Below are 25429 nucleotides of genomic sequence, written 5' to 3'. Positions count from 1 at the left end.
GAGGTGAGTTCAGATTTGGACATGTTGAATTTGAAATGCCCCAGGGATGTCAGGGTGAGGATGTCAGTGTGGAGCTCAGGAGGGTGCTCTATCCTGGAAATACAAGTGTGGAGCTGTGAGTAGGGGTGGTAGATGATGTTTAAGGAGTGAGAAGAGAAAAAGACCAAGGATGAAGTCCCGCCATTTTGGGGTCTAGTTGAACACAAAGAGCGCATAAATGAGACGAAGAAGGATAGCTTGAGAGGTAGAAGGAAAGCCAGGAGAGAAAGGAGATACAGCAGACAGCGAAAGGTCGGGCGGCTCAGAATTGGACTGAAGACAGTGGGACAGGCCTAGGCTGCTTCCCTGGTCTCCTGGACACCTTTATGGACAGAGGAATTGGTGCCCCCCTGCAGTCTGCAGAGCGCTGGCAGGCCTGATCTGAAACACGGTTGTCCACAGGTGCCCAGGCTGACATTGGAAAACTGAAAACTTGAGCTTGATTGAGGCCCCTCCTCAGCCTTCCTTTCAGACCTCCTTTTTGCTCCCCACAAAGCAGATGAAATGTGTGCCTGGGGAGCCCAGCAGGAGGGCAGGACAGGTGGGGGCAGCAGATGGGTCTGGCGACCCCCTCCTTTGGTGGCAGGAGTCAGCCACAGCTGTTGGGTAAAGCCGCCTACAAGTTGAATCGGAGTGAACAATAGTTGGGATTTGCTGGTGGGGGTCAGTGAGGGAGGTCACCAGCGCAGGCCCTTCCCCAGGTGGACCGGCTCACTTCAGACCCCCTGCTGAGGGATGTCTGAGTGCACCTGGGCAGAGGTCATCTTGCTTTACACAACAGTCACGTACACAATAGCCTTCTCCCTGTGCAATTTTATAAATGTAAGTCTCACTTTAGGTTACAGCAATTACCTAAAACTTGTGGGATTGTGGGGACAGACCTGTGGCCAGCCCCTGGGCCTTAGTTCTAGCATAGGCCAAATCCGCGGATAGTGTACTCTTGGTTGTCCTTTGTTCTTACTGGTGTGACATTTCAGAAAAGTGCCGGGAGGGTGGAGAAATTCAGCTCCCACTGCTGAACTCAGGGAAATTTGACTCTTGGACACAGACAAGAAACACAGACCTGAATTCTAAAACTTACAGCATCTTTGTCTTTGCTCTTTGCTCTGTGTCAGCAACCCTGTGGCCTGCTTTCCTCTCAGGCACAGTGAAGGACATGACACAGGTCCTGGGACATAAGTAGTGACAACGCTGAAACAGGGCTGCTTGGAAGCCTGTGTCCGTCCCTGTTTAATCTTGTTTGATGTTAGCTCAGAGTTTAGGATTCATTCTTTTTTCTTTTTTTAAAGATTTTATTTTTAAAAAAATTTTATTGGGGAACAGCCACGGTCATTGGTTACACATTGCTTTCATGCTACAATGGCATAATTGACTCTTTTAAGGAGGGCGCAGCTCATAGTGGCCCATGCGGGGATCAAACTGGCACCCTTGGTGTTATCAGCGTGACACTCTAACTGAGCTAACCAGTCATCCCTTTTAAAGATTTTTATTAAAAATATATCTAACGTAGAGAATTATATCAGTTTCAGGTACACCATAGTTCAACATTTATATACCTAAAGAATCGATCATCATAAGTCCTGCAAACATCTGACATCATACCACCTTATCACAATATTATTGACTCTATACTGTATATTACATCCCCATGACTTATTTATTTTATACCTGGAAATTTGGACCTCTTATTCCCCTTTACCTTTTCCCATCTTTTAACATTCTTCAATTAGAGTTGACATTCCATATTATTTAAAAAATTTCAGGTGTACAGCATAGTGGTTAGACATTTGTATAATTTAAGAAGTGATCCCCCTGACTAGCCTAGTATCCACCTAGCACTATACATAGTTGTTACCATATCATTGACTATATTCCCTGTGCTTTACTTTACATCCCCATGACTATTTTGTAACTACCAATTTATATTTCTTAATTCCTTTTCCTTCTTCACCCAGCCCCTGAGCTCCCTTCCCATTTATCACCCCAACAAATGTAGTACTCATCTGACACCATACATAATTATTATTACATTATTGACTATATTCCTTATGCTATACCCTACATTCCCATAACTATTTTGTAACAACCAATTTGTATTTCTATTAATTTGTTACTCTTTTTTAGCTACCCCCAAACCCCGCCTCATCTGGCAACCATCAAAATGTTCTCTGTATCTATGAGTTTGTTTTGTTTGTTTTTTTATTTTCTCTAGATTCCATATATAAGTGAATCACATTGCATCTGTCTTTCTCTGTCTGACACTCTACTCAGCACAATACCCTCCAGTTCCATCCATGCCGCCACAGATGGCAAAAACCCATTCCCTTCCATGTCCGAGCAATATTCTGTTGTATATATGTACCTCCTACTCTTTATCCATTCATCCATCGACGGACACCCAGGCTGCCTCCACATCAAACAATGTTGCAAATAACACATGGATGCACACGTCCCCTCAAAGTAGCATTATGGATTTCTTTGGATAAATATCCAGAAGTGTGATTATTGGGTCCCTCTTTGTCTGTTATAGCCTTTGTTTTTAAGTCTATTTTATCTGGTGTAAGTATTGCTACTCCAGATTTTTTTGTTATTTTTTATTTCCGTTTTCATGACATATCTTTTTCCATCCCTTTACTTTCCATCTGTGTGTGACTTTCAATCTGAAGTGAGTCTTTTGTAGGCAGCATATGTAAGAATTGTGTTTTCTTATCCATTCAGCCCTCCTATGTCTTTTGATTGGAGTATTTAATCTATTTACATTGAAAGTAATTGTTGGTAGATATGTAGCTATTTCATTTTCTTGTTCATAATTTTTATCTTTTTTTTTTTTTTCATCTTGAAGTTCCTTGAACTTTTCTTGTAATACTGGTTTGGTGGTGATGAACTCCGTTCGCTTTTTCTTGTTTGGGAAGCTCTATCTGTCCTTTGATTTTAAATGATAGCCTTGATGGATAAAGTACCCTTGGTTGTAGGTCCTAGCTTTTCATCATATCGAATATCTTGTGTCAATCCCTTCTGGCTTGCAAAGTTTCTGTTGAGAAATCAGCTGACAGTCTTATGGGAGCTCCCTTATAAGTTACTAGTTGCCTTTCTCTTGCTGCTTTTAGGATTCTCTCTTTGTCTTTAACCTTTGCCGTTTTAATTCTAACGTGTCTTGGTGTGGGCCTGTTTGGGTTCATCTTGTTTGCGACCCTGTGCTTCCTGGACTTGTATATCTATTTCCTTTGCCAGGTTATGAAATTTTTCATTTTCTTCAAATAGGTTCTTAATTCCTTGCTTTCTCTCTTCTCCTTCTGGATGTGAATGTTGTGAATGTTGTTATGCTTGACATTGCCCCAGAGGCCCCTTAAACAATACTCATTTTTTTTGGATCCTTTTTTTATTTTTGCTGTTCTGACTGGGTGTTTTCTGCTACCTTGTCTTCCAAATTGCTAATTTGGTCCTCTGCTTCATCTAGTCCGCTGGTGATTCCTTCTAGTGCACTCTTCATTTCAGTTATTGTATTCTTCACTTCTGACTGGTTCTTTTTTTTATGGTTTCTATGTCCTTTTTTATGCTTGCTATCTATTTGTTGAAATTTTCACTAAGTTCCTTGAGCATTGTACAACCAGTGTTTTGAACTCTGTACCTGGTAGGTTGCTTGCCTCCTTTTATTTAGTTCTTTTTCTGGAGTTTTCTCCTGTTCTTTTATTTGGGATGTATTTCTTTGTTTCCTCATTTTGGCTGCCTCTCTGTGTTTGTTTGTATGTATTAGGTAGATCTGCTATGTCTCCCAGTCTTCATCAGGTGGCCTTATGTAGTAGGTGCCCTTATGTAGTAGGGTCTCCGGTACAGTTTCCCTGGTCACCTGCTCTGGGTGCTCTAGGAGTGTCCCTTGTGTGGGTTGTATGTGCCCTTATGTTGTAGTTGAGCTGTGGAGTCAGTGGGTGAGATTGATCTTTAGTATGGTTGGCTGTGGGGTTCGGCTATGTCCACAGCTTATAGGCTGCTGTGCAAGGGTCTTACCCCATTGAGTGGGATTCACCCCAGTGGGTTCTGGTGCCTATTGAGACCGCCCTTTGGGTGTGCTGCTTATGAGGCTAATTGGGTGGTGTTCTGCTGTGGTCTGAAGCCAACCTCCAGATATGTTGGTTCTGGGACCTCTTGGGAGGAGCTGTGCTGCAGGCCCAGGTCACCCACTGTCTGTGACCTGCCGGGGACTACTTGGTAGGAGCTACAAAGCCATCCACGGTTGTTCACTGCTTGTGCTAAAGTTGTAGGCATGTGTGAGAGGCCACACAGTGAACTGAGGACATCTGTCACCAGTACCCAGTCTGGGGTAGGTGAGTAAAAAGCCAGGATATCCTGAGGCTTGCTGCCAACTGCTGGACCCCTTAAGGGTCAGATACTGATAAAGCCTCTTGTGGTATGTGAGTTGATTGAGTCAGGGTCTCAGGGAGCAACTATAGTGGGAAGAGTTGTGGTCACCAGGTTATTGTAGACTCTGGTTTGGTGCCAGTGCTGAGCCTGGAGCTACTCAGCAAAAGTCTCAGAGCACACTGAGACAGTCCCTGCCCGCCTGGGGCCTGTGGACTCCAGTAGTTTTCTCAAAAGGAGTGCAATATGGGCGGGACTGGCTGCTTGCTAATGAAGTGCCTCTGGCACTGGGGAAGTTGGGTGGGGTAGGGTCCCAGTGAGTCAGCAGGGTGGAGCAGCAGAGCTCACCAGGTCAATCAGATTCAGATTTGGCTATAGGGGGCGGGCTTAACACAGGAAAGATGGTGCCTGCTTGCTGTCTATATGGGAGGAGGCCCCCTCACAGCAAAAATGGCAGCTGTCCTCCAGGCCTCCCCCTGAGGCCAAATACCTCAGTCACGCCCCCTCCCCCCAGGATACCTCTGATGCCCCCGAGGCACTGTTCCTCCACCAGAGCCCATGGTAAGTGCCTGCCAGTGAGTGAGTCTGTATGTGGGCCATTTAAGAGGTTGTCTGGGTTTCCTGCAGCCTTCTCTCCCACCCGGAATGGTTGGACTCCCCACTGTTTTTCACAGCCAGATGTGAGGGCTCCTCTTCCAGGCTGGGGAGGCGGGTGTGGGGCTGGGACCCTTTGCTCCTCTAGGTTGAACCTCCACAGCCGAGATGGCCCTCCTGATTCTCAGCCGCCACACGGAAGTTTGGGGCTGGCCCTTTTCACATCTCCATCCCTCCTACCCGTCTTGATGTGGCTTCTTTTTTTTTTTTTAAAGATTTTTATTGGGGAATTGGGGGATGGGAACTGTGCTGGGGAATTGGGGGAAGGGGAACAGACAAGTTGCTATTGTTTTGTTCTTCAGTTTAATTGTGGAGGATGTTGCTTCACTGGCCCAAGTTGGCACCATCATTGTGCTCTTCCCGGGTGAAGCAGATCAGTCGCCGGCTTCTGGACTGCCGCTCACCGCGGCTGCTGGCTACATATGGTAGCCCATGGCAACCCACTGCCACAGGGGCCGCAGCCTATGCCATCGCCAGCGACTCACTGCAGCCCAGCTCCAGGTTGAGCTGTTGTTCAGCATCTTAGCTGTGGAGGGCAGTGTCACTGGCCCTCATATGTGGGATCCGAACCGGGGCCCTCTGGCGTCCCAAGCCAGTTCTTAACCATCGTGCCACTCGGACGGCCCTTGATGTGGCTTCTTTATATTCTTAGTTATAAAACTCTGTTCCGCTAGTCTTCAGATGGTGCTCCAGGTTGATTGCTCTATAATTTACTTGTAATTTTAATGTGTTCGCAGAAGGAGGCAGTCACAGTGTTTTTCTGCTCCGCCATCTTGGATGTCTCTCTGGGATTCATTCTTGAAGAGCCTCTGCTTTTGATCTTGCTTGAGCATGTGTGCACACTTTCTCATGCATACTGGAGGGATAAACCTTTGGTTCCAATTATCTTCCAAATCATGGCTGCTCTTTTGAGGCCCTCACTGTTGGTGGAGCTTAATCCTGGTAATAAAATATGATGGTTCATTCAAGTAACAGGTTTGTTAGTAGAGGTGGGTTAGGCATATACCCGGCTGGCTGGGTGCTGGGCAGATCTACCAGGAGCTTGGGGCCCTGCTGCTCTCTCTTCCCTAGAGTTCAGGCTACTCCTCTGTCCTCATCCCCCCTTCCTTGTCCCCTCCTTGGTTCCTAGTTGTTCCAGGTCCCAGGGCTTTACAGATGGCCATAATGATGGAACACATCCTAGAGACTGGTGACTTGTGACAGAATGGACTGGTGGCCTCTCCAGTCCTTCCCCCACTCCCACTTCTCCGTAAGACTAATTTTAGGGCTTCCTCTCTGCTCTCCCTGTGGTCACTGGACTTGTCTCTCTTACAGCACACATCACATTTTGGTTTTTTTTCTCTCAGTTTTATTGAGATATAACTGACATATGGCATTGTATAAGTTGACGGTGTATAGCGTAATGACTCAACCTACATATATTGCAAATAAGGGTTTGAAAAAAAATGTGGTAAAAGATTCATAACATAAATTGACCATTTTAACTATTTTAAAGTGTATACTTCAGTGGCATTGAGACCATTCACATTTGTTGTGCAGCCATAGCCACCATCCATCTAGAGAACTTTATCTTCCCCAACTGAAACACCACACCCATTAAACACTAACTCCCATTCCCGCCCTGTCCTCAGCCCTTCGCAACCACCATTCTATTTTGTCTCTATGAATTTGATAACTCCGGTACCTCATAAAGTGGAATTATATATTGGGTTGTCGGAAAAGTCATGATGCATTTTTGCAACAAAAAACATAGAAAAAAATATGTCATGACTGTTCCGACAACCCAATAGTATTTGTCCTTTTGTGACTGACTCATTTCACTTAGCATAATGTCCTCAAGAGTCATCCATGTCGTAGCATGTGTCAGAATTCTCTTCTTACTTAAGGCCAAATAATAATCCATTGTATGTATAAACCACATTTGTTTATCCATTCATCCATCCATGGACACTTGGGTTGTTTCCATCTTTTGGCTATAGTGATCAATGTAGCTGTGAACATGGGTATACAAATATCTCTGTGAGTCCCTCGCTTTTAATTCTTTGGGGTACCTACTCAGAAGTGGAATTGCTGGATCCTGTGGTAATTCTATGTTTAATTTTTTGAGGAACTGGCATACCGATGATACTGTATCTGTTTTGAGTCTGTCTTCCCACCAGATTTCTGGAGAAAGTCTGTGTTCTTTAGCTCCCCAGCCCTGCCCAGCAAGCCCATCTGGAACAGAAGCTACTCGCTTAGTAAGTGTTTGTTGCACCGACTTAAGCCACTAAGGAATGCCCTTATTCCAGCCCCAGAGAACGCGTCCCAGAAAGCAAGAAAGCATTTATGTAAGAGGACTCAGAAGGATGTGATTTCACTCCCTGACTGCCAGTGAATCTCACATGATCAAGTGAAGAGAAAGCAGGTAACCATTTTTGTAGAGAGGAGCCCTCTGTTATTAAATTGAGGGCAGAGGACAAGGCTGACTTCAGGGCTGGGGCGGAGTTCTGTCAGCTTCTTTCTATCAAGGGTACCAGGATTAGCCCTCCATTGAGTGCAGTCCTTTTAAGTGTAAGGATATGTATCCTCACAATCTTAAGTTCCTGCTTTCAGCAAGCATTAACCAAGCCTTTCTGTGTGCGAGGCCCATGCTATGCCCAGGGATACCAGGATGCACAACACAACCCCTGCCCTCACAGGATACAAACAAACAGAATGTTGGCTGATTTAGCACCCAGTGCTATGGGAGTTCGTATGGGGTGGGGGTGGGGTGGAATGCCTAAACCTGGATAAGGAAGTTCAAGGAAGGTTATCACACCCAGGAAGGGGGAGGGGATAACAGTGAGGCTGTTCCATTCAGAGTGCAGCCTGTGTGAGCCCACGGCATCCCTATCACTAATGATTCTTAGGAGACACCAAATATCTCTGCCAGGTGTGAGTCCCCTGCACTGTAAGGCTGATGTGTGAGTGAAGCCATAAAAGAAGGGACATGATGTAGTATAGAGTGTGTTTAGTGGCATATTTTTGAAAGTTTCATAGATCACTTTGGTCTCATAGCTTTGTAATATAAAGGCCATTTCAAAGTCATTTAAATTTTTCAATTATATTTAACTTCATGTTATGGGGGAGTATGTATGCAGAGGGCAATGGGTATAGATCTGGTCTCAGGGTGTAGTCTTAAAAAATGTCATGGGTCGGGGGCTAGCCCAGGGTGTGTGTTGTGGGGGAGGAGAGGGATGAGACTACAAAGAAACGACGGGCAGGGACCAAAATCATGGCAGGACTTCGCTAAGGGATTTGGCTCAAGTCCTGGAGAAGATGACAGACACTGAAAACTTAAGCAGAAGAGTGATATGTACCAAGTTTTGGCTTAAGTGGGTCATTCAGGTCACTGTGTGGAAGGTAAGTTGGAGTGGGGACAAGAAATGGTGAAGACAAATTCTCAGAACGGAAAACTAGACCCACTTGCCGAGCACTTACAGTGCACGAGCCACCGTGTTAAGCACCTGGATTATTATTTAGGGACACTCTGGCGTCACCGAGATTTTCAGCAGAGGAGTGACTTTATGAGTTTCCACTATCCCTCTCCAGAAAAGCTGGGTCCTTGGGTGCCCGTGCCTTGCCAGGGCTGTCCAGACACTTCGAGATGGACTTGAGGATAGGTGCCTCTTGTCCATCATCCCAGGATGTGGAGTCAGTGGAGCAGTTACTTGAAGCTGCGCCCTGTAGGGTTACTGGGCCTAAACTGAGGTTATAGCCAGGGGCTCGGTTACTCCATCCACATGGGCCAATATGTGGAGAGAACTGAGCTGTGATGCCAAGTGGGTTGGGGACTGAGGGGAGCCTGAGGCGTTGCAGCCAGTTTTCTGGGAGGTACCCAAAGCTACTGCCATGGCTGTGACGGGGTCAAGGAGAGGGGCAGATGAGGTACACGTATGAGCCATTCTGACACCTTTCTGTCCCTTGCCATCTAGATCAGGGGTCGGCAAACTTTTGAGACGGAAGAGCCAGTCCTGTCCCTCACAACAATTGAAAAATTATTCGAGAGCCATAAAACAAATGAAATCACCATTACATGAATAATATCCTTTAAAAATTTTATCAATGGAACTATGATAGTTTTATTTTCATTTTCAATTTTACTTCAGAGCCACATGTACGTACCCAAAGAACCGCACGTGGCTCAGGAGCCGCAGTTTGCTGACCCCTGATCTAGATAATCAGGCGGCCTGTCTCTTCTACATCTCCATTGCCTTGCCTGGATTCTGTTTGTCATTTCTCCCCTGAACCACTGCAGAGGCCTTTAATTCCTGGTCTGTCCCATGTACTCCAGCCAGAATTAACATCTGAGCATGTCATTCTGATTGTATTGAAAAAAGAAAAACCATTAATAGCTTATCATCCATGTAGAAAACCTAGGGAGGAGAAAGTACCTTGTTATTGTTTTGTTTTACATTTATTTAAGTACTAAAGAAGATAGCAAGTTTTTCCTCTTTGTCCCATGTTAATTTGATTTTGGTTTGCGTCATATACTACTAGGTACTCCAAGATAATCAAGTGAGTCCTTTATAAGACTCACTTATAAAAAGTTACCTGTGAAGGTTACCTGTGGTCCTGCTCAGAGGCGCAGGGATGGACTCACCGACTGTTTGGGCTCCTTGCCCTTCCTGGGAATCCGGGCTCTGAATTTTCAAGGCCTCCTTTCTCTTCCTTAACTCAGATTGTCTAAGATACTTAACCAATGGACAGCCTTCCATCGAGCGATTCCCCATCAGCTTTAAAACCTACTTCTCAGGAAACTACTTTCACCATGTTGTGCTGGGGATTTACTGCAATGGCCGCTATGGCTCACTGGGCATGAGCCGAAGGGCTGAGCTGATGGACAAGCCGTTGACCTTTAGGACTCTGAGTGACCTTATCTTTGACTTTGAAGACTCCTACAAGAAATACCTGCACACAGTCAAGAAGGTCAAAATTGGGCTGTACGTCCCCCATGAGCCTCATAGCTTCCAGCCCATTGAGTGGAAACAGCTGGTCCTCAATGTCTCAAAGATGCTGAGGGCTGACATACGGAAGGAGCTGGAGAAATATGCCAGGGACTTGAGAATGAAGGTAGGTGCTGGGAAGGCAAATGAGCGATGCAAGAGTTCTTTATCCGTTCTCCCCCTCTCTTCCTCTCTTCCTCTTGCCCCGTGCACCATAGTTTTGGGATGGTCAAAAGTTTCTTTGAGGTTATCTTGCTTGGTAGCTACTCTGAAAACAAAAAAAGATAAGTCACTTGCTATTTGACATGGACGATTAAAGTCTCTCTTTGCAAATACTACTTCAAAAACCAGAGCTCAACTCCACTTAGATGTTATAGTTAAAGCAACATCTTGGCCTGCGATTCCTTCCATGAAATCAATCTAAAATGTCAGTCATTTTCTACTAAGGCTCTAGTTCTGTCTTGTCTGTGTAATAGAGTGGCCAATCATCTCAGTTTTTCTGAAACTGAAGGCTTTCCCAGGACATGAGATTTTCAGTCTTTAAAACCAGGAAGGTCCCGGGCAAACCAGGATGAATGGGTCACCCTGCTTTATAACCTATTTCAGAGTCACATTATATCTCTGCTTTGCTTTATGAGTTGCAAAGCCCTTTGGCAAAAAATTCTGATCTGGTGTCACAAAAGCAAACAAAGGAGCATGCACTGTGCTGACTTTATATCAACTCTACTCATAAAGCCCTTCTTCTTTCTACCATGTCACTTCCGAGATGACATGCCTGCTTGTCCTTGTCCCTCCAGGGCTTGTAGAGTCACGGAGAGAAAGCCTGTGCAGACACTGAAGACCACAGGGGAAAAGGATTATCTGAATTCAGGCTCTCTCGTGTTTAGCACATGGGGACTTGTCATCTTCACTCTGTGGGACTTGGAGTGGAGATTCTTGATTAATTGAAACCACTCTGTGCGTGTGTGGTTGGGAGAGTCAGGAAGAACAGGCTGGTTTCTGGGGCAATGTAGCTGGGACTCTGCTCTCACGAGAGAGGAACTTGCTGAGCAACTAAACACAGCCCCGGGAGGCGGAGGCACTGGGCTCTGCTCCTCTGTGCCGTGGAAAAAGGGGGTGCAGTGTAATCATATCATCTCCTGGGAAGTAGCGCCTTTGCTTCTCTCCAGTGCAGAACGAGAGAGGAACTCTGTGTCTCAGACCTCCTCCCGGAAGTCATCCAACTCAGGGCCTTCTTAACCATGGGATCGTGAATGGGCTGGGGCTGGGATGCTGGGCTGTAGGAAGACAGGAGGGCGGGGCCTGTGTGGTAACTCCTCATATCTTCTTCAGATCCTGAAACCTGCAAGTGCCCACTCTCCAACCCAAGTGAGAAGTCGGGGAAAATCCTTGTCCCCCCGAAGGAGACAGGCAAGCCCCCCGAGACGGCTCGGCAGGCGAGACAAGTCGTGAGTAGTATTTCCTCAAGGCCCCACACACATATCTGTGGAGTTGTCCTGGCCCTTGGGGACAAAGCTGTGTCCTGGGCTTGTCATTTGAACCAGACGGTCCTCTCCAAGAGGACTGCCCTTCACTCAGGGGACATCTCTTCCGGAAAAGGACCCACCATGCACATCACCCCCATTCCTCTTACTCTACTGACTGAGTTGTAGACATAGTTGGAGGGATAAGCCCCAGACAGTGTGAGATAGAGAATAGCCCGAAATCCTGGCAGTCTGGAAGGAGCACTGAACTTAGAATTCGAAAACTGGGTCAGGAGCCAGCTCAGCTACTGATGAGCTATGTGACCTTAGGCATGTCATGAAACCTTTTGGGGCATAAGTCCTCTCACCTCCAAAATGGATTGTTAGAATTGATTAACTTTTCCTGAAACTCTATAGCACTCAGTGTGATTGCCCTTCGTGGATGGTGGCATCAGAAATACTCTCAGGCTCATCCTTGTCCTTGGCCGACTCTACCCTCCCCTGTTTTAGCCCTGAGGCTAGTGATTCCATACCTACTTCGTAGGTCAGAATGGCCCACTTAAGAAATGACAGATTGCAGATGCTAAGGATGCCCAAAGTACCCAGTGATAATCCACTGGCAAATATTTGGGCCATAATTACACTGGGAAAAAAATACTACTTTTATTAATAACAGCAGCATGCTGTGGCATGTGCGGTCCTGACCATGCTGGGACCACGTGGCACAGTGCACAGAGGTCCAGGTTGAGTGGCCTGGGAAAATCCTTTGGGAGCCCTTGTTTCCTCATGTGACTAAGAAGATGAAAATGCTTTCCCTGCCTATCTCACAAGTGGTGGTCAGGAGTAAGTTAGAAGGGGTGATGAGAGGGATTTGTTAATTATTGTCCCATCAATCCTGTAGAGGAAGCAGGCAGAGTTTTACAATTTTCATTGTCCAGTGAAGAAACCAGAGTACAAAACAAGGTTGTTATTTGTACTGAATTTATAGCTGGTCAGTGATGGAAATGGGGCTAGAGCCCAGCTCCCCTGACTCTGGGAAGGTGGTGGGGAAGAGGGCTGTTGGATCTGTCTTTGGAAGAACTGGACAAGACGAAGTATTGTCAGTGCCAAGGAAGGTTCCTGGTGTGTCTTCATTCTGCTTCCTTCTGCCAACCCCAGGGTTCAGCATTGACAGCCAGGAAGGCCTTGGCTAAAATGACTGGAGTCCAGGATTTGAAAGGGGAGGAATGACAAAGTGGAGGGAGGGTTGGGTGGGCCTATAGCAGGGGACGCTGGAGATCAGGATGGTTTCATCATCGGTTTGTCCTTTTAGGAAGCAGGATGGCTTCAAACATTTCATACATGGCCTCTGACCCTAATCGTGCCCCTGATGCTGACCACCACGCTTACCCTTGACCCTGATTCTAGCCCTGTCTCTCCTCCTTTCGGATTCAAACATCCATTCTTTCATTGCTTTCACTGAACAAAGTAGCAGTTGTTCAGAGGACTATGAACATGTGAACCCTTCCCATAGAGTGAGTGACCCAGAAATAGGAGTCTGATTACTCACGAAGCAGGAGAGGGAGGCCCTTTAATCTGATTTGTTATCGTCTCTGCCCAGGGAGGGTTGAGTCCTTCTCTTAGGAGCTCCCAATCTTCAGCAAATGTTGAGCAGTCCACAAAGTCCTTCACTTTCCTCTAGACTCGACCGCAGAGTACTTGAAACCCTAAGTATTCTACCTGACTGATTTAGACACAGAATGGATGTCAGCTGTTGTTTTTTAAGATGATTCCTATTGGATCCATTTTACTTGGATCCTCAGGAACTTTGCAGCCCAAGGCATGTTAAGTTTTTAACCAGAGAAGGTTACCATGATTGCCGAGGGATGATAAAGCCGATAAGATCTTAGAAACTGGTTGTGCAGACAAAAGTCAGGATGATAAGCTAGGTGGTGGTGGTGCTTTGAGAAGAGTGGAGGAAGAAGGTGAGTTTGAAGCTGGACCGTGGAATTTGAGGTGCTTCTTAGGCATCCGGGGGGCATGTCCTAGAAGCTGCTGAAAAGTGCAGGTCTGGAGTTGGGGGAAGTTGGGGAATAGGGATAATATTAGAACCATCTACTTAGAAGTGACAGCTGAAACAATAGCTGGAGAAGTTTGTGAGGAGAATGAGAAGAGAAAAAGAAGTGAAATCAAGGCCCTAAGTAGGCCAGAGAAAGAAGAACCAGAACAGGAGATTGGAAAGGAATAATCAGAGAAGGGCTGGATCAGGAGTGTGCAGTGCATGCCTGTGCCTGCGGAAGACCGCTGTTGAGAGGGTAGGAGCAAAGGAAAGGGGGGAATGAGGGAGCGTTTAAGGTGGCCGAGGGAGAAGTGGATGGACTATACATCAAATGGCTTTTATCCTGCCAGTGAAGGAGGCCTAGTCACCCAGTGGGAGCGAGGAAGAGGGTGGGTTATCAGTACAGGATGAAGAAAGGGCTGCACACAGCACAAGGGCCCGGCTGAAGATAGAGAGAAGGGTCCTGTCACCCTTGGGCATGCGTAGAAAGACCCGTAGGGCTTGTCAAAACAGATTGGTGGGGGGCCTCCCCTGGTGTTTCTGATTCAGCAGACCTGGATAGGGTCTGAGAACATGCTGTTCTAACAAGTTCCCCAAGTGGTGCCGATGGGGCTGGTCCAGGGACCAGACTTGGAGATCTACCATTTGATCAGTCAGTTTGGGAGAACTAAGGGTTGGCCTTAAAAACTAACAGAATGTTAAGATGAAAATACAGGGTCTGCTGAGAGGGGAAGATGAGGCCATCGAGTGATTCAGCGGCTCAGCCGTGCCCAGTCCTGCCTGGGCCTCTGGGTAATGAGGTTACAGAGGTGAAGTTCGAGGGTGTGACCCTGGCCTGGCCCTGGCTTTGGGTCCCACTGAAGTCACTCTGGGAGGAACCCAACTGCCCTTTCTCCTGGGGGCCAGATAGAGAAACCCAGTTCTCAGTCCTCCCCTAGGCCGTGCCCGTAGCCTGACCTCTGGCTACTTTGTCATGCAGCCAAGGCAAGGGTCCACGCCTGAGCCTGCAGAGGACAGCTGTTAGACTGCCACAGTTGTGAGTGCAAATCCACTTTCCAGTGTTAGGCCCCACTCGCCCTCTCCCCGCTTACCCACCTGAAGTGTGGGAGTGGGCCTGACAATAGGGAGCAAGACTAGGGAGAGGGCAGTAGTCACCAGAGGGGTCGGGAAGGAAGACCTGCAGAAAGATGGGGATTCCCTTCCAGCCCCCTCCTCCCTCCGTGCCCAGCGGGAGACCCCAGGAACACCAAGGCGATGGCTTCACTGAACACATTACCTTTTCCAAAATGGTAAAGTGTGGCTGCCACCAGCCCCTAAACCCTGCAGACCCATGTCCTGTCCCCACAGCCCTCTCTCCTGGGCGAAGCCCTAATTCCAAGGGCTCTTCATACACTCCTCCCAGTGGGTCAGAACCTGGAGAGTTTTTTTCACAACTACAACCAGTTAGCCTTGGAAGACTGACCATCGAGGGAGCCCAGGTGGCTTGTGGGTTCCTGTGGCCAGTTTTATATGAGCCAATCCAGCAAGACCGTGGTTATTCTTGGTGACGGAAGCCTTCGCCACCTCTTTTCTCTTTTCCCCATGCTTGGAGGCCGGGAAGGGAATCTAGACAGCAAATACCTTGGCCGAAGTTTCAGAATGGATTGAGGTGTGACAAGAGAGAAGATCCTCTCCCTAAGTCCTTCTACACCCTGACTTCTGAGCTGCAGGGCTGGGTAAGGGATTACAGGGGCTGCCATGTTGGAAGAGAGATGAGGAAGTGAGAGTGAAATGAAGGCCTGAGAGAGGTGGGGTCCACAAGCCCCTCCCTCCCTGTCCAGATCCCTGCCGCTGCCATGGCTCCTCACCAGAACCCCGGGCACCCTGGTTCCCAGAGGTGTGTCTGGAGAAAAGCAGCTCTTTGGCTTCTGCCTATGGCCTTCACCAAGCAGGTAAGCTTGCTTTGTGCAAGGAAGCGAGAAAGGAACCAATCTGATTACGACCCAATAACTTCACCAAACTGGGAACCCTACCATAGGATGGTCAGGACTCGGAAGAGTTTGGTGACTCTGTCACTGTGCTATTATTTCAGCATGACATAAGGCCATCAAGTCATTTCTAAATGTGTTGGGTGCCATAGTGAAGCTTAGGAGTGGCCCAGAGGGTGGAAAATGACCATACCAGGCAAGAGGCCGATCAGCTGTGGGGTCCTAGTCCATCTGTGTGGATAATTTTAGTGGCTTTATAGCCCCGTTCCCCCTCCTCCCTACACCTGGAGCGACTTCCAGCCCTACATTCCTCTCCATTTTTGCACTTGTCTGCATAATCCTTCTGGAAAGGAGGATCAGTGTCACTGGGTTGACAAAAGAGTCAGCTGAGTGGGAGGGCACGTAGCAATGGCTGCACTAGCAGCAGCTGAGACAAAGTTTCAAAAGGGAAACAGGGACTCCCCCACCCTCCACCCACCAGTCCTTTCTCATACTCTGCTCCCCAAGGAGTGTTTAAAGCACCTTCCACACACACAGCAGTAGAGTTGTTCCCTGTGGCTCTTAAAGAGACAGGGAGATGGAGGCTGAGATCCATGTTTCAAAGGTCTTCTGTGAACTTAAACAAACCTCTTCCTTCTCGGTTCCTCTCCTCACTCCCCTTGTAGCTCTTTCTTCACTGAGGGGCGGTCACAGTGGTTCTCAACAGGGGCCAGGATACCCTCTGGGAGAGAAGGGTTAGAAATGCGGCGGGAGGGGAAGTGAAGAGGGTGCTCCCCACCAGGGCCTGGGGGCCAGGGATGGTCAATGTCCTATGATGCTCAGGACCGTCCTCCCCAGTGAAGAACTGTTCTGCCTAAAATGCTACCCACTGAGAACCACAAGTGCCCTCCGGGGTCCTTTGCATCTCTGACACCCTAGGGCCCTTGACTTGCTGCCTGTGACCTGAACCTGGGAGAGTGGGGATGAGCGGACAGTGGTTTTCTGGCTGGACTGCCTGTGTTAGCATGACAACAGCTCATACCCATTGGAGTGACCATGTGGAACATTCTTCTAAATTGGGGCGAGAGTCCTTGAGGACGCATGACAACCTCTGCCTTCTCTCCCGTCAGGTTCCTGTTTTTCTTTGTCCCTCGTCCATTCTTCTTTGCTGCTCATGATTCCTCTCCTCTTTTCTTCTTCTTCTTTGATTTGCCTTTTTCGTTCTCTCTCTCTGTATGGAAAAACCCAGTTTTTGTCTTTCTGTGTCAGGGAAAACCCCACAGTTCTTCCTAGAGTTTCTCTCTTATGTGTCTCCTTCGTTATTCATACAGAACACTTCATCTCTGACACGGCTGGTCACCAAATACGTGGCGGTTTCTCTCCCCACACCAAGCCATTCTCTGCGACCCTAGCTTGGTGTCCTATAATTTGATTCAGTTCTGACATTGTCTGCCAGAAGATAGCATCAGATCCCACAGGTGAAGGGCCCAGGTCTACAAGACTGCTTCCCCTTGTCCCCACTTCAGAGGCCAGTCGAAAGCACCAGTTTGTCCCCAGTGCTTCTGACCGACTGGCTGTGGATCAGAGGTCCCAATGACCCCCATCTCAGGTTCAATTAATGTGCTAGAGCAGCTCACAGAATTCAGGAAAACACTCAAGTTTACCAGTTTACTAAAGGATATGATAAAGGATGCAAATGAACAGCCAGATTAAAAGATACATAGGGCGGGACCTTGGAGGGTCCCAAGTGCAGGAGAACTTTTGTCCCCATAAAGTTGGGTGCATCGCCCTCTGACCATGATGTGCTCCTGAGCCTGGAAGCTCTCTGAATCCCGTACTTTCGGGATTTTTGTGGAGGCTTCATCACAAACGCATGATCGATAATTAACTCCATTTTCAGCCCTTCTCCTTCCTAAGAGAACGGGCGAGTGGTGCTGAAAATTCCAAGCTTCTAATCATGGCTTGGTCTTTCTGGTGACCAGCCCCCATCCAGGAGTTTACTCAGTCACATTACAATGAAAGATGCTCCTAGGGCTCTTATCATGTAGGAAGTGGGATGAAGTCCAAATGATATATTTCTTATTATAAATCATAATGTTACAATCTCTATGGCAGGTCGTGGCTCTAGTGGGCGTTGTTCACCCTGCCGGACACCCTCAGAGTTGCAGGGGTTGCTAAGCCCTACCTTAAGATAAGGTCCCCTTTCACTGCTGAGCCACAAGCCGGACAATGGCATTCCTGCTCCATGTTGTCATGAAGGATCAGAAAGATACCTCCAGGCATCTGGTTGAGTGAGGGCGAAGTCTGGTGCTGTTTAATGAAGTCATGAATCAGTTTGTTTCCACATTCTCACCACATTGAAGATACTTTGAATAGGGCCCAAGAAGTCATTGTCTTTAGATCCCAAATGAGAAAATATCCCCAAGGGTTGAAAGGAGAAAATTTCCTTAGCATGGAAAATAAAGGGGGAACAAAAAAAAGAAAAAGAGAGAGAAAGAGAAAAAAAAAACTAGAAAGGCTGTGGAGGGAATGTAAAACCTCCAAGATTAGATATAGAGTTTCTTTCCAGAAGCCCAGAGAAAGTGGTTTCCAACCCAAAGGAATGCCCAGCCTAGTTCCCCCTGGGATTTCACGTGGGCCAGGGCCCCTAGGGATGCTTGGAGAAACCAAGATGGAGTGAGGGGCCTTATCAGGAGAGACCTCAGGCAGAGGGAGCCCAGGGCATCCAGAGCTGACTCTTGTTGATAGTCAGAGTTGGGCTTCCTAGAGGGGTTCTGCCACGGGAGAGGAGAGGTGAAATCAGAGCCCTGAAGGTGTGCCCTGGAATCTCAAATAGTGGCCTGTGGCTCCGTCTCTGGCCAGAGTCTCCTGCCTGGGGAAGCCTGAAGGAAAGGGCGAAGGGCTGGAGAGTCTCTTCAGAGCCAAATCTCTCTCAGCTGAGGCCTGTTTACAGAGCACGTTCAGCTGTCTGCCCTGTCTGCTGCCAGCAGGGGGGCCTGCGGCCCTGGGAAGTGAGGAATGTGAGTGAGGAACACGACTGGCCTTGAATGAGGGTGACAGGTGTGAAGGAACCGCTTCCCTACCCCAGCGTTCCTCCAGCTGAGGCCCACCCAGATCAGCCATACATCCTAAATCCGGGCCTGGCCTGCCCTGATGCCTGCCAGACTAGACAAGAAAGCAGGGCCTGGGGTACCCGGTTAAACTTGTAAATGCTGGGTCAACACCACAGATTTCATCTGTTCCACGTTCTTTACAGAGTAAGAGGTTAATGGTAGAGTTGCACATTTACTATGTGTCCCTTTCTAGAATCCTGAGTCCACAAAGAATACAGCCCAAGTGTGTCTGGTCTGTGTGTGCGAGGGTGAGTGCGTGTAAACACATGGGCATGTGTACCCCCACGCGAAGGGGCAGGAGCTAGAAGCATGGATGGACTGACTGGTGGCCTGGGCGCCCCCATCAGGCAGGCAGCCCTAAATGGGCATTCTTGGGTTATGCCCCTGAAGAACCTCACACTCAAAGGGGAGAACCAAGAGGTAACTTTGCATCAGAAGAAAGGGGATGGGTTTTGGCTCCACTGAGAGCAGGAACTACTCTTTGTCTTGGTAACCCCAAGACCTAGAAGGTTCTTGGCACAAACTGTTGCTCAATAAATTCTTGTGAGTGAGTGAGTAGCAAGCAAGTTCCAGGAGCCCTGCTGTCCGGCTGCCACTCAGGCCCTCTGACCCATCCTGCCCAACAGCAGCTGAGGAGAGGAGGTGGGGGGCGTTGAGAAGTGAGGGGAGGAGATGCCCCCAACACAGCCCTTGGTCAGAGGAACAGAAAGTGGACTGTGGTTTAGGGGGAACCCTGTAGGCTTTCCTTCCACTACTGCTGCTTTTCTTAAACCCAGCCTCACACAGACACATACCAACTTATATGCTCAGCCCCAGGATGTGATGTTGTCCCCACTTTGGTCCCCAACATGCTGCCATCACTTTCTGGCTCTGAGGCTTCTTGTGGCTTCCCTGACGCCAACATCCAGTCCAGCTGAGCTCTTCCTTGGCACTGAGGCTGCCTCAGGCTGTGTGCAAGACTTGATGTGTTGCCTGGCACACATAGAAGATGGTCCACTCTCCCCGAACTATCAGTTTAGGGGGCGGTGGTGAACACTAGGAGTATTTCCCACAGAATACCTTCTCTGTGGAACCCGCCCCCCCAACAGCCTCTGTCACAGCTGACCCTGGAATGCAGGGTTCAGGGAGGTTGGGGTTCAGGGTAGAGTTAGGATCAGACCACCAAGTAGTCACCCTAGTTCCTCCTGGATATGTTGATGTGACAACAGATGAGGCAGGGCTTATCCATTTGTGTGTCCCCTCCTTCCTTCCACAGAGTGCATCAAAAGAAAGTCTCCTAGGGATCCCTCTTCCCCTAAAACAGAAGGTGGCCTGAGAGACTTTTCAAAGGAAAACCCTTATTTGGACTGGGGACGGGTTTTGAGAAATATATTGTTCAGTTTAAAATATGACCCTAGATCTGATGAGAGGTTCTGGGCAAGTGCAGACCCGGCTGACTCATCATCCTGGTGCTTGTGTTTCTGAAAAATAAATCCCTTTGCAACACTCTAATTATAGCCCGGGGAGCCCTTGGAAGAGGCCTCTGCCCACACAATAGCTCACCCAGCTCTGGCCCTCCGAGAGGCTGGCAAGGACTGAACAGGGTTTCTGGCTGGGCCCCACAGGCAGGTGGCATGCTGTGATAACCCACTTCTGCCCTTTGCCAGGCCAGGAAACGGCAGCCAGTGTGGCTGTGAAGCGGAAGGTTTCATCTTCCAGGCAGCTCATCAGCAATCTCAGTTTAACTCATTTCCTGCCAGCGTTGGACGTTTTTTCTCCTCCCCTAGGTCCTGGGGGGCGGTGGATGGGCTGGGATACAGGGCGACAGCCTAGGCCCTTTCCTCTGGAAACCCTCAAGCTGTCTGTCACTATAGAACCACACTCAGCTTTCCAAGTAGGCGGGTTCCCCAAGTGGCTTTCAGAGGTTAGCTAAAGCCTCTTCTAGCCAGAAAAAAAACCAAACAAACAATATTCTTCCTACTCGTTAATTCTTAGAATGTTGTCATGGTGACTTGAATTCCTGGCTTAGGACTTTGTCTCTGTTAAAATAAAAATATCGCATGATAAAGGGAACATAGTGAAGCCTTATCAGCCCTTTACACGTTAGTGAGAACTCGAGCAAAGCTTATTGAGAGATTCAGGATATTCGACCGTGGCGTCATAGATAAATTCACTTGATCCTGTTCTCAGGTTGTTCAGTCTCTGAGGCAGGCACAAGGATTATGATGGTGTAGGATTCTTGAACCGATGAACAAAAAGAAACGCCATGGCATACCGAGCAAGGAGCAGTGGGCTGTGAGGGAAGGAAGTCAGAAAATACATCATGGAAGTGGCAACTTCGGGCTGGACCTTGAAGGGGTGACAAGAAGACATGGGGGAGAGCATTCCATAGCCCAGGTGTGGAGGCAGGAATGGATGCGGTGTCATCCTCAGGTGATTAGGAGGACCCTTCGCATGGAGTGCAGGAGGACAGGCGGCAGTTTGCATCATGGTTAAAGGCATGGGCTCTAGATTCTGGCGACAAGCTCTGGCTGCATCATTTGCTAAGCATATGAATTGGCTTTGAGCAAGTTCCCTAGCTTTCAGTGCCTGTTTTCTCTGTTATATGGGTAGGAACAGTATCGTATCGACCCCATAATTATGGTATTGATTAATCCACATAACCCTCTTAGAACAATGATTGGCACATCGTAAAGCCTAACGAGTAAAAGCTATTTAGAATGGTGACTTCTCAGCACCTGGAGGCGTAGGGTAACTGGTGTGGAAGTGCTAAGGAAAGGTTTAGAAAACGGAGGCCAGACCCACGAGTGAAAGGGCACCCGTTTCCAAGGGTGCCAATAGCAGAACAGGGGTAAAGGGAAAGGGCGAAGTTTTAGGGACACACAAACCATGAAAAATGTGAAAATTCTGTTCCTCAGGGCTGAAGGGGCCCAAAGGGAGGAAGTCAGGGGAGTGGCCAAAAAAATGGCTTCTGAGCAGGTGGCTCGTTGCTGCCGTGGTCCCGGGGAAACCCACATTATAGGGCTGAGTGGGTATGCTTTTGTCCCCGTAGCCTGTCCTGCTGCCACCGACTTTTCCAGCAGGTGCTGTTGGTCATAAGACTGAGGGAGAGAAAATAGGTCAGCGCAGGTCCCTTCTAAGACCTGAAGACAATATTAAGCTATTGTCTTACCAGCATTGCTTGCATATGTGACGGGCAGGCACGAGTTTCAGGAGGAGAGGTGAGACTTGGCATTGAGGAAGGTTCCAGGCCAGGAAGAAAGCACGAGAAGGAAGGCTCAGGAGCTAGGCTGAGCGGCTCGGTAGGTGCTGCAAGGACCATGGCACAAGGGATGCTCTTGTTAAGCACTCGAACCTCTTAAGTTTCAGAGACAGTGGGAGATCTAAAGAGTCCTAACGGCGCCAGGGAAGAAGACTGACCCTTAGAAGTGTCTCTGGACATCATTTAGGGTGTGGTTGCTTATCCTGAGTGGGATTATAGAGAACTTGCTAGAAACATGTTGTCCTTACTCCACACACTAACCTCCCGTAGTCCCACTCACCACCCACTGTTCCTAGCACTGTGTCTGAATTTGCGTTGTGTTAGTGAGTTAGTGGAGGGAAATGGTACCAGTTAGGCTTGACTTTGGCCATGGGGAAGGTTAAGTTGAAGCTGTGGCTCACCCATGATTCACCATAATGTGAAAGAGCTCAACAGAGGTGGTGGGGGCGTTTTAGAGCTCTGCCTCTTTAGTGTGCCACCTCCAGGGCCCAGCCCCAGCCATCACTCCTGCACGGAAGAAGAGAAAGAGAGGCACCTGCCGGTGGTCATCTGAAGAGGTGTCCTGCTAACTGACAACACCACAATTCCTCCTCATTCTCATTGGCTACAGATTCGTCCAAGGCCATGTCCGGCTTCCGGGAGGCTGGGAAATACAGTTTGTGTTCTAGGCAGCTCTGTGCCCAGCTAGAAATCAGAGGTGTCTTTACTAAGGAAGAAGGGGAGAACGGATGTTGAGGGGCAACCAATGGACCCTGCCACACAGAGCCCTAAAAACATCAGCTAAAAACACTACCCAATACAACGGTAATTTATATTTGGGTGAGGAATATGCTTACATAATTACAATAAGACATAGTGTGGAAATCATATTTTAATTGCTCTAGGAAATGACCCCCATGGACTCTTTTTCCAAAGCCGAGAATACAGATGAGTACTTCAAGCTTAATCTTTGAAAAAGTAAATTTTTGACTACTGGATTTTCTAAAAGTAGGGCACAGGGCGGGTGGGGAGAACACATAAGGTTTAGGTGTAGTTGTATATTGGAACGCACTTTAAGAAAATGTGTTCAGGGAAGAGAGATGTTTTGCTACTGAATGATTTTGCATATTGATGTGCTTTTTCAGATGAATTCTAAAAGGGTCACCCTGATTTTGTACATTCAGGTCTGGAGTAGTCATCTCTCTCGGAGATAACCTAGACTTAACTGGAGAATGGGAGTCGCCTGAGATGTTGCAGCTGCTGGGCTTCCCCTAGGGGACAGACACTAGGAAGCCAAGGTTTCAAGGGGAATTTGACTGAGATTTTTAGTTGTACTGTAGTGTATGTGACTTTTTAGATCCTTGTGAAGTTCACAGGGACTGGGGGTTCAGAAGTTAACAAACAGTGTGACCAAATTCAGCTTCAAGTTGAACAAACGCATTCAGCAGCCTCTAAATTGTTTGGAACTCTAGACTAAAGCCTGTTACAATGTTCCTTAAGCTGAGTAGAGGCCCCTGGAAGGACTAACCGTTCTTTCCCCATCTCTCCCCTTGCCCCGCACCGCCTTGTCTGTCACCCTTAGGCCTGCCCTGCCGGAGAAGAAGGTGGCTGACCTCAGCACTTTGAACGAAGTGGGCTATCAAATCCGGATCTAGGCAAGCCATACACCAGCCAGCAAGAGGGCTTCTATGGTGCTGCTTTCTGCACTTTACCCAGCGTCTTCAGGAGGAACTCCACTATTTATTAAGAACTTGTGAATTTTATTTTGAAGGATTTTCTTGGAAACAGAATGAGTGGGCGGAAACAACTTGAGAAAATTCACAAAGGGGCAACTAGGAAAAGGCTCAAGTCATAAACCAACCCCACTGGGGTAGGACTGCCCCCATCACTCCAGATAGAAAGGATGATACCATAACTGTAGTTCTGTATTTTTCCACTTACTTACATTCTTTTACTTGCTTTGAACATTCTGCCTCACCAGTAGTAAATGTTCATGAAAGCCTCCCTCCCACTTTTGATATACGAAGGTAACTCAATCAGTGTTAATGTCTTTTGCAGCAATAACAGAGGCAGAGATTGGTGGTTTTTTTTTTTAAGCAGTCACTATTACCTCAGCATCTTGACATCAGATATGCAAACTTAATGGTGTTTTGTTTTTTTATATTCTATTTGTATTGTTTCCCCAGTATTTCCCACGGGGATCTCCACAAAGTTTGGAAATTTTTTCCTGGTGCATACATGTGATGAGATTTAAGGTATTATATGCAAGTGTTTTTGCTAAAAAGCACTGAAATTCTTTTGGCAATACGGGAAATCATTTTCAGGATCTTGGAGTTCTTAATCTTTCTTAAAGCATTTGCTGACAGCAGTTTTTGTTCTTTCAAAAACAAAACAAAAAAAGCACGTTCAGAAGCTAGTCTATGTTCTGTCACTAACATTTAAACTTTGCAGACTCTAGCAAAAAAAATTTAGCAGTATTGCAATTAACCTCTGACAATAACACACTCAGAAAGGCAAATCAGTAGGTCTTGAGAAACAGATAACCTTTCTGTTCACATTTCATCGGATGCTTCAACCCTGAGTCAGGCTTGATTCTGAAGGACTCACTGTTCTTAGACGTGTTCTGATGTCTTATATTAAGACCAAATGTGGCACAATGTGATTATTTTTCAGTACCTTGCTTTTCAGTACCACGTCATAACAGTTAGGAACTAGTATTGGAAAATGCAATGAGTTAGAGAAGTGGAACTTGTTTTTTAAATGGAAAAGCCTTCAAGTACGATGTTACACCTTATAGCGTGACTTAATCCCTGAAGCAAGTATGAAGATGTGGCCTGCATATGGTTGTTCAAGTGTAACTTCTGGCTGCAGACCACACAATAACTAGCAGCATACGAAGTCTGTTAGCAATAGCGAGTACAGCTCCTGTTTCATTTGTTCTATCTTAGTAACCACGCCAACTCATGAGCCCGAAAGACATATATTTTAAGTGAAGTCTGCTAGTCAACAAAAGTGTTACTTTAGTCTTAATGCTTCCCTGCTGGCTTTCTTTGACTGAAGGGGATTTTAGGAAGGGAGTAAAAAAAGAACCTGCTCCTTGAGATTCTTTACCTGAGGCTGACATGGAGAGCAGGACTTCATCCTTCAGCCATGTGCGTAGGAGCTCACTTTACCCTAAAAAGATGACTACTGGAAAGTACTATTTTCTTAAAAAAGAAGGAAGTCTAATGACCTTTACATGAACAGGAGCAAGTACATCTCAATTAGATTAAAACACAGCGTAAAAGTTCTGAACTTAGTCGCTTTCTTCAAGAATAGTATTATCAGTTAGTAGAGTTTAAAATGAATTAATCTTTGTATATCTTCACAAGGCAAACCCATTTGTAGCCTCATGCCCACATGTCTTTAGATGTTTGGAGTAGTCAGTGAATCATTTCATTCTCATTCTAAAACAAAACTGATTCCTCTCTCTGAGATATAACAGATACAAACACACACACAGCCAAAAAAATGTATACACGTTTTAAGAAGGGAAAAAGCTGTATTAAAATTGTAACACTCAATATATACCAATAACAAAAGATGAATATAAGTCATGTGTATACATTTTTTTGGAACCCCCATTATATATATCTT

At 47.2% G+C, this 25429-nt stretch overlaps 1 protein-coding gene across 4 annotated transcripts in view; it reads left to right on the top strand.

Moving 5' to 3' along the window:
• The window catches only part of VASH2 (vasohibin 2), a 39402-nt gene extending 14052 nt beyond the window's left edge, over positions 1-25350 (top strand). For 2 of the 4 annotated variants that reach the window (XM_019635539.1, XM_019635541.1), the window contains exons 5-7: positions 9759-10140; positions 11346-11461; positions 23376-25350. In XM_019635539.1, coding sequence (XP_019491084.1) covers positions 9759-10140; positions 11346-11461; positions 23376-23448 — 571 coding nt within the window. In that variant the 3' untranslated portion in view covers positions 23449-25350. Of the gene's footprint in view, positions 1-9758; positions 10141-11345; positions 11462-22424; positions 22777-23375 lie in introns of those variants that run through there. The other 2 variants (XR_002123133.1, XM_019635540.1) reach the window with 2 other exon arrangements.
• The last annotated feature ends 79 nt before the right edge of the window (positions 25351-25429 follow it).

Source organism: Hipposideros armiger, unplaced genomic scaffold (assembly GCF_001890085.2).
Source record: "Hipposideros armiger isolate ML-2016 unplaced genomic scaffold, ASM189008v1 scaffold_22, whole genome shotgun sequence".
Classification (NCBI taxonomy): Eukaryota; Metazoa; Chordata; class Mammalia; order Chiroptera; family Hipposideridae; genus Hipposideros; species Hipposideros armiger.
The sequence above is the reverse complement of the archived record's forward strand: the minus strand, read 5'-3'. Positions and strand labels throughout refer to the sequence as shown.